The 13,185-nt window shown below is 54.1% G+C and overlaps 1 protein-coding gene and 1 long non-coding RNA gene across 5 annotated transcripts in view; one reads left to right on the top strand and one right to left on the bottom strand.

Moving 5' to 3' along the window:
• Window positions 1–4,190, bottom strand: part of LOC132688587 (uncharacterized) — a 35,554-nt gene extending 31,364 nt beyond the window's left edge. For both annotated transcript variants that reach the window (XR_014136066.1, XR_013552041.2), the window contains exon 1: window positions 3,633–4,190. This is a non-coding gene — a long non-coding RNA (uncharacterized LOC132688587). The remainder of the gene's footprint in view (window positions 1–3,632) is intronic.
• MYO1D (myosin ID) overlaps window positions 1–12,900 on the top strand; it is a 362,982-nt gene extending 350,082 nt beyond the window's left edge. For all 3 annotated transcript variants that reach the window (XM_060647779.3, XM_078437479.2, XM_060647780.3), the window contains exon 22: window positions 10,516–12,900. In XM_060647779.3, the coding sequence (XP_060503762.3) occupies window positions 10,516–10,672 (157 nt within the window). In that variant the 3' untranslated portion in view covers window positions 10,673–12,900. The remainder of the gene's footprint in view (window positions 1–10,515) is intronic.
• Window positions 12,901–13,185: the final 285 nt, after the last annotated feature.

Genomic DNA, 13,185 nt, shown 5'->3' with positions numbered 1-13,185 from the left:
CATTAAAAAAAAAATTAAGAATCCTTGGAAGCACGTACACAGGGATACCTCATTTTATCTGGCTTCACTGTACTACCCGTCACAGCTAGCGCCTTCTTTACAAACTGAAGGTTTGTGGCCACCTGGCGTCAAGCAAGTCTGTTGGCACTGTTTCTCCTACAGCACTTGCTCACTTTGTATCTCTCACGTTTTGGGAATTCTCCCGCTATCTCAGATGTTGTCATGATTATTGTATTGGATGTGGTGATCTGTGTGATGTTACTACTCTAATTGTGATGGGGTGCCCAGAACTGTGCCCCATATAAGATGGTGATTTCATAAGTAGATGTGTGCGTTCTGTCCCCACCCCCACCCCACGTCTCTCTCATCCTTTCCCCCAGCCTCCCAATTCCCTGAGACACAACGATATTGAAATTAGGGCAGTTAGTGACCCTATGGTGGCCTCTAAGCGTTCGGGTGAAAGGAAGTGTCACCCGTCTCTCCGTGTAAATCGGAAGCTAGAGGTGATCAAGCTTAGTGAGGAAGTCCTGTAGAAAGCTGAGACAGGCCTGGAGCTAGGCCTCTTTCACCAAATAGCCAAAGTGTGAATGCAAAGGAAAAGTGCTTGAAGGAAATTAGAAGTGCTCCTCCAGTGATCACATGGATGGTAAGAAAGCGAAACAGCCAGGGGCACCTGGGTGGCTCAATTAAGCATTTGATTCTCAGTTTCAGCTCAGGTCATGAGCTCATGGTTTGTGAGTTCGAGCCCTACGTCAGACAGTGTGGAGCCTGCTTGAGATTCTCTCTCTCCCCCTCACTCTCTGCCACTTCCCACTCACACTGTCTCTCTCTTATAATAAATAAACTTGAAAGAAAGAGAGGGAGAAAGAGAGAAAAAAAGGAAGGAAAGGAAAGGAGGAGAGGAAGGAAGGAAAGGAAAGGAAAGGAGGAAGGAAGGAAGGAAGGGAGGAAGGAAGGAAGGAAGGAAGGAAGGAAGGAAGGAAGGAAGGAAAGAAATCAAAACAGCCAATCACTGATTTGGAGAAAGTCTGAGTGGTCCAGAGAGAAGATCAAACCAGCCACCACATTCCTTTGGGCCAAAGCCTAATCCAGAGCAAGGCCCTAAGGTTCTTCAGTTCTGTGAAGGTTGACGAAGGTGAGGACGCTGCAGAAGAAAAGTTTGAAGCTGGCGGAGAAGTTACTTCATGAGGTTTAGGGAAAGAAGCCATGTCTGTAACACACAAGTGCAAGGTGAAGCAGGTGCTGATGGAGAAGCTACAGCAAGTTCTCCAGAAGGTCCAGCTAAGATCATTCTGGAAGGCGGCTGCAGTAAACAGATTTTCAGTGTAAGTGCAATAGCCTTCTCTTGGAAGGAGATGCATCTGGGGCTTTCGTAGGTAGAAGTCAATGCTTGGCTTCAAAGCTTCAAAGGACAGGCTGACTCTCTTCTTAGAGGCTAAAGCAGCTGGTGACTGTAAGTTGAAGCCAATGCTGGTTGACCCTTTTGAAAATCCTAGGGCACCTAAGAATTATGCTAAATCTGCTCTGTCGGTGCTCTACAGATGGAACAACAAAGCCCCAATGACAGTCATCTGTTTACAACATGGCGTACTGAATAGTTTAAGCCCACTTTTCAGACCTAGTGCTCTGAAAAAGATTCCTTTCAAAACAGGACTGCTCCCTGACAAAGCACCCGGTGACCCAAGAGTGCCGATGGAGACGGGTCAAGGAGCAATTTCAACTCTCAAGTCTTATTTCAGAAATACATTTTGTAAGGCTATGGCTGCCACAGATAGTGATTCCTCTGAGGGATCTGGGCAAAGTAAATTGAAAACCTTCTAGAAAGGATTCACCGTTCTAGATGCCATTAGGAACATCTGTGATTCATGGGAACGTCAGAATATGAATGTTCACAGGAACTTGGGAGAAGTTGATTCTCACCCTCCTGGAGGACCTTGAGGGGTTCAAGACTTCAGTGGAGATGTGGTACGATAGCGGGAGGATGAAAGTCAGAAGCGGAGCCTGAGGGTGGGGCTGAAGGGCTGCCATCTCACGAGGAACCTGGAACGGATGGGGAGCTGCTGCTTACGGCTGAGCCAAGAAAGTGGTTTCTTGAGCCAGAACCTACTCCCAGCAAAGACGTCAACATGACAACAGAGGATCTAGAATATGACATACACCTAGTTGATAAAGCAGCAGCAGGGTTCCAGAGGCCTGACTCCAATTTTGAGGGAAGTCCTACTGCGGGTAAAATGCTATCGAACAGTATCACGTGCTACGGAGAAATTGTTCGTGAAAGGAAGAGTCGGACTTCATTGACTTATCTTGAGAAACCGCCACGGCCACCCCGGCTTCGCACCCGGCCCCCTGATCGGTCAGCAGCCGTCAACACTGTGCAAGACCCTCCACCAGCGAAAACATTGTGACTCACTGAAAGCTCACATAGGGTTAGCATTTTTGTAGCAATAAAGTATTTTTTTAAATCAGGTATGTACATTTTTTTTAGACATAATGCTATTTATTACACACTTTAGTAGACTACAGCATAGTGTAAACTTAACTTTTACGCGCACTGAGAAATCAAAAGATTCAGGGACCTGCTTTATCATGGGGTCTACAACCAAACCTGCGGGGTCTCCGAGGTATGCCTGTATTCACCTTTATTTTTATTATAGTATAGTCAGAAGGTAATTTCTGTCTGATGGTAATTCTTAGGTATTTACCGCACTCCTTCTGTGGTCTAGTACCTGATCCGCGTGCCCAGTGTCGCTTCTCTAATGTGTGTCCGATTGCTGAGCGTAGTGAATACACACATACACACAGGCTTGTTTTTAAATTATTTTTTTTATTGTTTATTTAATTTTGAGAGAGAGAGCACAAGCGTGGAAGGGACAGAGAGAGAGAGGGAGACGGAGAATCCTAAGCAGGTTCCAGGCTCTGAGCCTGATGCAGGGCTAAAACTCACAGACCATGAGATCATGACCTGAGCTGAAGTCGGCCGCCTGACCAAATGAGCCACCCAGGTGCCCCCACCCAAGCTTATTAATTGGGTTCAAGTCTATGTTCTTTGGTTAAAGTTTTTTTTTTTTTAAGTTTATTTTGACAGAGAGAGAGAATGAGAATGTGAGCAGGGGAGGGGCAGAGAGAGAGGGAGAGAGAATCCCAAGCAGGATCCGCACCACCAGTGCAGAGCCCGACACAGAGCCCGACCCCACGAACCGTGAGATCGTGACCTGAGCCAAAATCAAGAGTCGGACTCTTGAGCAACTGAGCCACCCAGGGGCCCCAAATCTATGTTCTTTTAATATCGTCTGCTGATCTGTGTTTTAGGAAAGCACATTAAGATCATTTTCTATGATGGCAGATATATCATGACAACCGTCCTGCTGAACTACTCCCTGATAAAGAAAACAATTATTGGGGCGCCTGGGTGGCTCAGTCGGTTGAGCGTCCGACTTCAGCTCACGTCATGATCTCACGGTCTGTGAGTTCAAGCCCCGCATCGGGCTCTGTGCTGACAGCTCGGAGCCTGGAGCCTGCTTCAGATTCTCTGTCTCCCTCTCTCTCTGGCCCTCCCCCGTTCATGCTCTGTCTCTCTCTGTCTCAAAAATAAATAAACGCTAAAAAAAATTTTTTTTTTAGAAAACAATTACCTAACGAGTTCGTTCCCGGCAGCGTCTTTTGCCAGCCTTCTTGTGATTCGTATTTGCCTCGTGTCTGGTTTCATTTAAGTTTTCTTTGTCATGATGATTTAGATGGGTATCTTGCAAATAGCAGGTAGCTGCATTTCTAAATTAAATGTGAGAAGTCCCTTGTAACGGGTTCACACGCCTCGGTGTGCACATCCACGCTAGTGATTTCTTGTTCCCATGTTGCTTCTTGGCTGCTTTGGTTCCTGTTTTCTGCCTTGCATTAGATGAGGCAGAGTTTCTCTCCCCCTTCCTTCCACTTCTTCCAGAGTTGCATGTTTCCGTCGAACATTCTTGTTTACCATTAGTTTTCTTCACACCCGTGCAGGTCTTAGGAAATCTAAAGTTCATCAGCGTCCCTACCCTCCTCCCAGATGACGAAGGCCCTCCAAATGCCTCCCTTGGACCATCACCCCATCTCTCATGTTGTTGTCTTCCAGGACTTTAGATCAGTGTTGGGTTGAACCCCCAAAGTTAGTCGTATTTATTTATTCATACATACATGCATACAGTGAATGCTTGTTTAAATTTACCTTGGTGTCTGAGAAAGTCTTTGTTTTTGCCCTCCTGCTCAATGATTCTAGGTTGGTGGTTATTTTCCTTAAACACTTGGAAGAGTCTGTGTTTTCATTATTTTCTCACATTTGATGAAAAGGTCTGTACCTTTGCAAGGAATGTGTCTTTTCCCTGTGGGAGTTCTGAAGGTTTGTTCGTTGCCTTTGGTGATCTGCAGTGGGGTTTGCTTTTCAAGAGGTTTAGTGAAGACACCTTGAGGGTTCCAGTCTTTACTGGAAAACTGTGTGTCTTCCCACTTTGCCAGGCTAGAAGGTAGGCTCGAGTGACCTTTTTCTGGATCCGGCAGCCTGCAAGGGCTCAGCCTCATTCCAGACCTCAGACCCAGTTCCCCTCCCATGTGGCCCGCGTGGGCAGGTCTCCTGCTCAAGCCAGCATGTCCCCACCTTGGCATCTGCAGGACCCTCCCTCTCACAGTGGCCTCCTGTCCCCTCCTTCCTTCCAGCTCCTGGAGGTCATCCTTTCCTTCTTTCAGCCTCCACTTTGATTTTAAATATTCTTTCGGTGGAACTTCGTTCACGTTTCTAGACCCTGGTAAGCATCAGGGCCATTGTGAGCTCCGATCGTGCTGCTGGAACCAGCACAGCACCGTTGCACACTTGGAGCCACAAGAGAGCAGTGGACACAGGGGACACTCGGCTCAGCCCGGGGCGGGGGCGGGCAGTTCTCAAAAGCTCTGGGGAATGACTGAAGGGGTTTCAGCAGGGGAGTAACGGGCTCCTTTTGTGCCTTGAGGAGATAGGTCTGAGGGCAAGGTGGAGGACAGGTTTGAAGTGGGGTGTGGGGCAAACCAAAGGCAGAGGAATCCATCGGGAGGCTTCAGCAGGGCTGAGTCCTGGGCTGGGATGGTGGCAGTGGAGAGAAACCGAGAAAGCTCGGTGAACAGAGCGTGGTGACTGGCTGTGGTCAGCAGAGGGAGAGGAGGGATCCAGGCTGACTCCCGGCTTGCGGGTCTCATGACCAGGTAGATGATGACCACTCTTGCAGTCGTGGGTGTGACAAGAGGAGGGGACCAGTTTGGGGGAAGGGTCCAAGACGATAGCTCAGTGTTGGACACAGGAAGACCCAGCTGTTGGTGCAGCTCAGGGCGTTTGTCTAGCAGGTGGCCACAGATATGTGCTTGGACCTCATGCTAGGCTGGGGACGCTGACTGGGTAACTGTCATTGAAACCACAGGCATGGGTGACACTACCGTGGGATAATGTCTGAGATAAAGGGACTAAAGATAAAACAATACTTAAGGAGTAAGTTTGCTCCTGCAGGAGTCCCCCTTCTTCTGAGGTGCCAGTCTGATGTCACCACGTGGCCCTCCTGCATGCATCCCATGAGAATCACAGGGTGTTCGTGTGTGCCTGTCACCCCGTCAAGAATGGGAGTGCCTTGGGGCACCTGGGTGGCTCGGTCGGTTAAGCATCTGACCGGCTCAGGTCATGATCTCGTGGTTCATGGGTTCAAGCCCCGAGTTGGGCTCTGTGCTGACAGCTCAGGGCTTGGAGTCTGCTTTAGATTCTGTCTCCCCCTCTCTCTCTGCCCCTCCCCCGCTCGTGCTCTGTCTCTGTCTCAGAAATAAACATTAAAAAAAAAAATTTTTTTTAAAAAGGGTGATGGTGGCCAGGGCAGAGAGAGCAGAGGCAGGGCCACAAGTAGGGCACGTGGGTTTCTGCCCACCGGTTCAGTGCTGTGGAGGCGGGCGCCAGGCTGGGGAGGGGCGGGGGGCCTTGGGACAAGCTGCCTGCAGAGAGCCACGCGATGACAAGGGGAGTTTTATCTTCCACAAAGAAGTGGTGACCCCATACCTCACCAGAGGCAAACTCAAACGGGACTCAGTAGACCAGGAGATGGGACACCCCCACTCTCAGGACCGCATGGCGCTGGACCGTTAGACTCGCTTTAGAAGTGACCGCAGTCCAAGGAGCCATTCGGCCCCGGCAAAAACAGAAGTAGGACTTCCTAAAGCCGGGTTTTGAAAAAGAAGTAGCACTTCCTAGCCCTCTGTGGTCTGACACAAGCAGCGGGCCTTGCTTCCTGAAGTGACGCAGCTACACACACGAGTTCCAGATGCCCCTTCCGTGTCATTGCCCCCGCGAGCGCCCGAGCCTCCACGTTTGCGCCTGGCTGGTGCCCAAACAGAGAATGGCCTGACCCGGGGACCCTGGGGCCCGTCACGGCACGCTTGCTACACCTCTGATGACTTTGAGAAGCGTCCGTTTACAACCTGCCTGTGCTCGGTGCCAGGCGAGCTTCCCGCCACGTCCTGTGAGCAAACATGGGAGCGCGTAGCATTAGCCTCACATTCTCGGGAACACCTCACCAGCCCCCAGAGGACGTGTTCACAGGCAGTGTCCTGCCCTGCCCCCCTCTCCCGTTCCATTTCCCTTCAAAGTGCATTTAGCAGAACAGGGTCACCACTACTCCAGCGGGGGATGCCAGCAACACCACCGAGAAGAGAAGCTGGGCCGTTCGCTTCTGCGAGTCCTGGGGGGCATCAGAGCAGACCAGTGGGTGGGCGTCTCCACGTCCCAGCCGAGCGGGGCTGGACGAGAGGAGACATTTTCTGGGCCAGTACAGCTCCCGGGGCGACTTTTGTTGCCCTGCTCTGTGCAGGCCCTACAAAAAATACAGGGCTCACTTGGGGGCTCCCATGGATCGGGTCTTGCGTTTATCCACAGATTTCTCTCATGAGGACGGGAGTCTAGGTGCAAAACGAAGGAACGTAATTTGATAAAGGCCATTTGCCGGCAGTGATGGCTTAGAACAGATGAAACAAGATGAAAGTCCCCGAATTCCAGAGTTTGCTGAGCCATTAAATCCTGTAACAGAAGATGGGGAGGAAAAAAACCCCTCCCCCTTGCAGCCAGCCTCCAACGGCAGCTGTCATTGGCTTGGCGTGCCATCAGGGGGAGATACCCTGCCCCCACCTATTAAATCTGCTCTCCTTTCTCTACAAAATGAAGAAGGTGTTCGAGCTTTATGAAGATCTCCGATGTGGGGAAGCTCCAGCAAGAGAGGTCAGATGACCCTTCCGGAATGTCCACTTCCTGTCTGCCGCTTGTACCCAGCTACTGTCCTGTCTCCAGCACAGGCACAAGCACCCCCTTGCTGGTCTTAAAACCATTTCAGTTGAACTTGAAATGAGAAAAGAAAACATGGTTTGAAGGCCAGTTCTTAGGTTTCCTTTAGATCCATCCCCCCCCCCCTTTTTTTTTATTGTTGTAAAAGACACATAAATTTACCATTAGTCACATTCAGCACATCCACGGTGCTGTGCAACCATTACCACTGTCTAGTTCCAGAATATTCTTACCCTCCCAAAGCCTAGAAGCAGTCCCTATCTGCCCCACTCCTGTTTCTGTCTCTATGGATTTGGGAATTCTGTACATTTCTTGTAAGTGGGATTCTACACTACATGGCTTCTTTCACTTGTCATGTTTTCAAGGTTCATCCATGTTGTAGCCTGTGTCAGTACTTCCTGAATAACACTTCATCAAATGGATATACTTTGTCCCTTCATCAGTTGGTAGAGATTTGGATTGGTCCTGCCGTTTGTTTACTGTAAATAATGCTGTCATAAACATTCCTGTACATGTTGTGTGAACATCCGCTTTCGGTTCTTTCGGATAGATCTCCGGGAGTGGAAGGGATCGCCGGGTCACGTGGTAATAATTCCATGTGTGACTTACTGAGGAACCACGTCATCTTCCTTTGTCACCTGTCGATGGCCGTGTGTGGACGGCACCAGCAGATGATGGCTCAGCCCAGCTCTTGAGACCAGAAAGTTGGTTCTTCCTCCAGCCAACGTTGTTCTGTTCTAAAAGCATCACATGTAGGGGCGCTTGGGTGGCTCAGTCGGTTAAGTGTCTGACTCTTGTTTTTAGCTGAGGTCATGATCTTGCGGTTCACAGCTTCGGGCCCCGCACTGGGCTCTGCGCTGACAGTGGGGAGCCTGCTTTGGATTCTCTCTTCCTCTCTCTCTCTCTCTGCCCCTCCCCTTCTTTTGTTCTCTCTCTCGCAAAATAAATAAATACTTAAAAAGCATTACATGTAGCCCCTCACCCCCCTCTTCTGGGAAAACCCATCAGCATCCCATGAAGATAGGCTGGGAATCAGGGCAGGGCCACTCAGCGCTATGCCAAGGGAAGGAGCAGGAGCACAGGCACAGACTGTCACTTAAGGCGACAGTACGGAATATTCCTTTGCTAAGTAGCAGGCCTCCCTTCTGGAGCACTACAAGGATCTCAACCAATCGTGCTCAGCACACGAGGCTGCAAGGAGCACCTGAGGTTGGCAGAGATGTGTTCCTGGGAGGAAGCAGCCGGCCGAGCAGAGGACATGAGCCCGCACGTCATGGTGGCCCTGTGAGCCCACGACGGCAGTGCAGCTACAAATGTACATGTCCCCCGACAGCACCTGGGGAGCGTCCCTGCGCACACGGTGCGGTGTGTGAGCCCCACAGGTCCTCCCTGCCCTCCAGGGGCTCTCATTCTAAAAGCGGAGACCAGTACCCCTGCTGGGACTGCTCCCCGATTGGGACACAGAAAGGCTAGGACAGAAACTCCCAGCCCCGCCCAGTGTGGGGAGAAGCAAATTGGAGGACTGGTTCTCTGCGGTTTTCTCTGTCCTGCAACCCTGCACCGAGGCCTCCGTTTTCAAGGCGAAGTCGGGCGTTGCTACCCTGTGACCCGTTCCACGGTAGCCATTCGCTCCTCTTAGGTTTCCCACCGGCCTCGTCCCTGCACCAAGACTGCAGAGCAGATACTGGAGACACCCAGAGCCCAAAAGAGGGAGGAAGAGTGAAGTCAGGGGAAGCTCTCTGCAGATACTGTACTCAGGGCACTGGGAAGGGTCTGGAGTCCGAAGGGCCCTATTGAAAGTAGCAATGTCCCAGTTGTACCAAGACAAGAACGTGGGGGTGGCTGGTGCGTCCCATCCCCCGCCTCAGTGTTTGGAATGTGGCCCTATTAGAGCCATTTCCCCAGGACTGAGTCCCCCAGGCGCATCTAGAACCTACTGTGTGCACACTGCTGTACCATGGGGAGGAGAGGCGCAGACACAGAAGGCGGGAGGCAGAGGCTGTCCCCAGCACTGCACTGAGGGAAGGCCAAAGGGGAGGCCTCTGCCAGGGTCAGAAGGGAGACATCCCCAGAGGACATGATTCCGGCCAGAGGCGCCCAGAGGCTGTGGCAGGGTGACAAGAGGGACACGGAGGCTGACTGAGCCCTGGTAGGTGCAGGCTCGGGGTCCCAGAGGCATCTCCAGCTGCGGGCAGAGCTGAGCGCAGGGGCTTGGCTTGCTCTGAGCCAGCCCGACAGCGGGACGAGGGTCTCAGGGCCCCATACCTCGACCCTGCACAGCAGCCCTGGCTCCCCCAGGAACCCAGCCGTGCCTGAGTCACTGCTTCTGGTGGACTCTATTTTTATGTCCAAGTCTGATTAAAAATAGCTAAGCCAAGGTTTTAGCTGCAGCCGGCAAGACATTAAGTATTAAGACACCTAATGCCCACAAGTGATAACCTCGGGTCTCTTCCTGATCCACTGTCTGCCCGTGGGACACACCCCGTGAGAGAGCAGGCCGGAAAGGGGCGGGAGGAAGCCTGAAACACCTCGGCTGCGTCTGTCCTCCGCGGCGCAAGGGCAGGGGCCCGGGGGGCCTGCTGCACCAGACCAGCACCCACAGATGCCTCAGGCCTTCCTCTTAACCCCTTGCATCTCTCAGGCACAAAGCAGCTGAAGGGGCATGAGCCTGGGCGCCGGGGCTGAGCCAGCAGGAGTGAGCGGATGGACAGAAGGCGCCTCTCTCCGCTCGGCACAGCCGGGGCGGGACTCCTGGAAGCCATTCCTCTGGGCAGGGAGGGCGCGCGGACAAGAACCTCCAGTCACCCCCGGACGCGCCTCCCAGTTGCCACCAAAGACAACCAGTCGTCCCGAATCAGAACCCCACGCCCCTCCCGACAATGCCCTCAGCCTGAGGCCAGAGCCTCGGCGGCCCCGGTGCCACCACGTTTCCCCGCTCTGGTCCAGCCCGACAGGCCAGGTGCTGCGGAGCCGGGCAGCAGGCCCCTGATGGCTGCTGGCTCTGGCCTGAGGCTGCAGCCCAGCCCCGGCCTTGGCCGCCCTTGCCCTCTCCGGGGGCACCACTTGGGACCGTGGCCCCAGGGCACCCGCGAGGCCCGCAGCAGCTCGGTGATCGGCCGGCCCCAGGGGTTGCCAGGGAAGCTCACCCCACTCCGGCTGCCTGCTAACTGCCCGTCTGGGCTTTCTCTTTTCGGTTCTTCCAGTGAGAAGCGCCACCTTCAAGTCAACGTCACCAACCCCGTGCAGTGCAGCCTGCACGGGAAGAAGTGCACGGTCTCCGTGGAGACGCGGCTCAACCAGCCAGAGCCCGACTTCACCAAGAACCGCTCGGGCTTCATCCTCAGCGTGCCCGGGAACTGACCGCTCACTGGGGAGGCCTCGCCAGGGTGCGGGGGCTGCGGAGCCGGGCAGCCCCCCCCCCCCGCCGCTCCGCATCGCAGGCCCCCGTCTAATTGCTGACTGCCCGCTGTTGCCCGCTTCAAACCAGCTCGCAAGGGTCTGTGCTTGGAGCCCAGCCCTCTTCTGCCTCCTCCAAGTCTCCTCCCCTGAGGTCTCCTTGCTGCCTTTCTGCCTTTGGTCTCCATCCTCCTCTGCCCCGACTTTCCACGGTCCTCACTCCACAGACCCAAGACCCCGGTGCCCTGCCGCAGAGCCCTGGGCTCATACCCTCAGAGACAACTTGATGGTGCCTGGAGTCAGAGAAGCCTCTGCCCTCCCCGCGCCCCCTGGCCAGGTCAGGTCAGTGTGCCCTGACCCGCTGACCAGCGACCCGGCCTGCGAGGGGTGGACGCGATGTCCCCAACCAAAAACGTGCTCCCCTGGGGGACTGGCCGGGGATGGAGCCCTGCTCTCTCCGTGAGTCCAGCTTGCCACCCCTCTTTCCCCCAAGGTGACCACAGCCCCCCCACCCCCCACCCCGCCCCCGGGACCTCGCTCAGGTCTCCTCGGTGGAGCCCCTCCCCCAGCAGTCAGCCAAAGCCACCAGGTGAGCAGGTTCACCTGCAGGGCCGGCCCCTCAGCCCAGGAGCTGGCAGCTGGCAGTCCAGCCAGGTGCCCCGGGGCCCGAGGCCACCTCTCCGAGAGGGAGCAGGTGCTCCAAAGGCCAGCTTCCTTTACCACACGGCCTGGGCCCGTGGTGGTTGCACACGGACACTGTGCGGCTTGCAGGGCTGCTCATCCGGTACTGCGTCTGTGGTGCCCACACTCCTGTCAGAACACCAATAAGAAAACGGAGTCACGGGAGCCAGGGAGTGAGTGCTTGGGGCGGGGGCGGGGGGGGGGGGGGCGGGAGTTGGGATGTTTTCCCCTTCCCACACCTCTGTTTCCTACTTACTTGGAGAATGAGGACCGGGGCCAGAGGGGCGGAGTGACAGAAACAGAGTTGGGGGGCCCTGGCACTGCAGGCCAGGCCAGGATGCCCACCCTGCCCTGCATACACCCCCCCGCCGCAGCTGGGGCCCGGGCTGGGCACACAGACCTCGCGGGAGAGGGCCACCGTCTTGCCGGTCCGTGCCCGGCCGAAAGCACGGGCGCCTCACATGCCTTCCTGAGACCGCCCTGCTCCTGAGCCTCAGCTGAGGACTCCGCCCCGAGCCTCTGGGCAGCCCAGGCCTCCAGGCCAGGAGCCTTAAAAGGAGGGACTTGGGACACGCCATGTGGGGAGGGCGCTGAGGGTGAGCCCACGGCTCAGGAGGAGACCGGCAGGGTGTCAAAGGGACATGCTGCTGTTTTCTTCACTTTCTGCCACAGACACTGCCCGCACCCTACCCCCACCCGCTTCCCCCCCCCCAACCCCGCCACGCTCCCGACCTGCCACATTCATGCTGCAAAACACACCAAGTGCCTGAGCACAGCGTCCTGTGCCTGACATGGTCACCTGGCTGACCCCCAGGTGGCCCCAGCAGCCTGCTCTCATGCACACACGCCCCCAGCCCCGACTTCCCAGGGTCTGTAAACATCCGCACCCTGTGCGGTTTGCAACAAAAAGTCCTCTTGGCATCCTGTCCTCCGACACCCATTCTCATTCTCGAAGCCTGGTCAGCTGCCTGCACAGCACAGAGGTGCCATCAGCCTGGTTTAGCAACAGAGTTTTGCCAATCACCTTGACACTAGTTGAACCATCCTAACTGGAACGGCGCCTCTCCTTTCCACTGACTTCCCCACACCTGTTGCTTTACGCTAGATATGTGCACAGGTATGTTTTAGACACACCGAAATGGAACATGCCAATGAGGGTTTCTCTGAAGCTGGAGTCCTTCCTCCTGCCTTCCAGGGCCGCCTGTGGCTCCCCGGCCCAGCGCAGGGGCCTCCCGCCGAGGGCCGGTCGACAAGCACTTTCTCGTGATGTCCTATCCCAGCACGTGGGAGGAAAGAACGACCAGGAACTGAGGGTGTGGTCTCAGTCATGCTTCCTGGGTGCCCGGGGAGAGCCCGAGGACACAGTGATTGTATGCAATGAAGTGTTTCTCTTGATCTAATTAAATGCAGTTTTATGGTTTGCTGCGTTTATTCCTATTTTCCATTAAATTAACTTTATTTCTAGAGCATATTTTGATTTACCGTCAAGAGCAATAAAGCATTAAATCTTATTTTTAAAGGTGTCCTGCTTATCTGTAATTGAGAACTATACCTACAATTGTGACATTTCAGCTGGTAAAAAGCTGTTATCCCAGGGGATGGGAGGGAGCATGAGGCACAAATAAGGTAAAATGGAGGGGAATTTACTGGAGGCTTCTGAACAAAAATATTAAACAGCGAGAAGAAAGCTGTGGGAAGGCCAGGAGGCGGCGGAGTTCAATGGAAGCATTTTGTTCCACCATTTTGAGGCCCGTGCGCTAGGCTCGAAGTTCACCTGGCTCACGGTGACTGAAGTC

Source organism: Panthera onca, chromosome E1 (assembly GCF_046562875.1).
Source record: "Panthera onca isolate mPanOnc1 chromosome E1, mPanOnc1 haplotype 2, whole genome shotgun sequence".
Classification (NCBI taxonomy): domain Eukaryota; kingdom Metazoa; phylum Chordata; class Mammalia; order Carnivora; family Felidae; genus Panthera; species Panthera onca.
The sequence above is the reverse complement of the archived record's forward strand: the minus strand, read 5'-3'. Positions and strand labels throughout refer to the sequence as shown.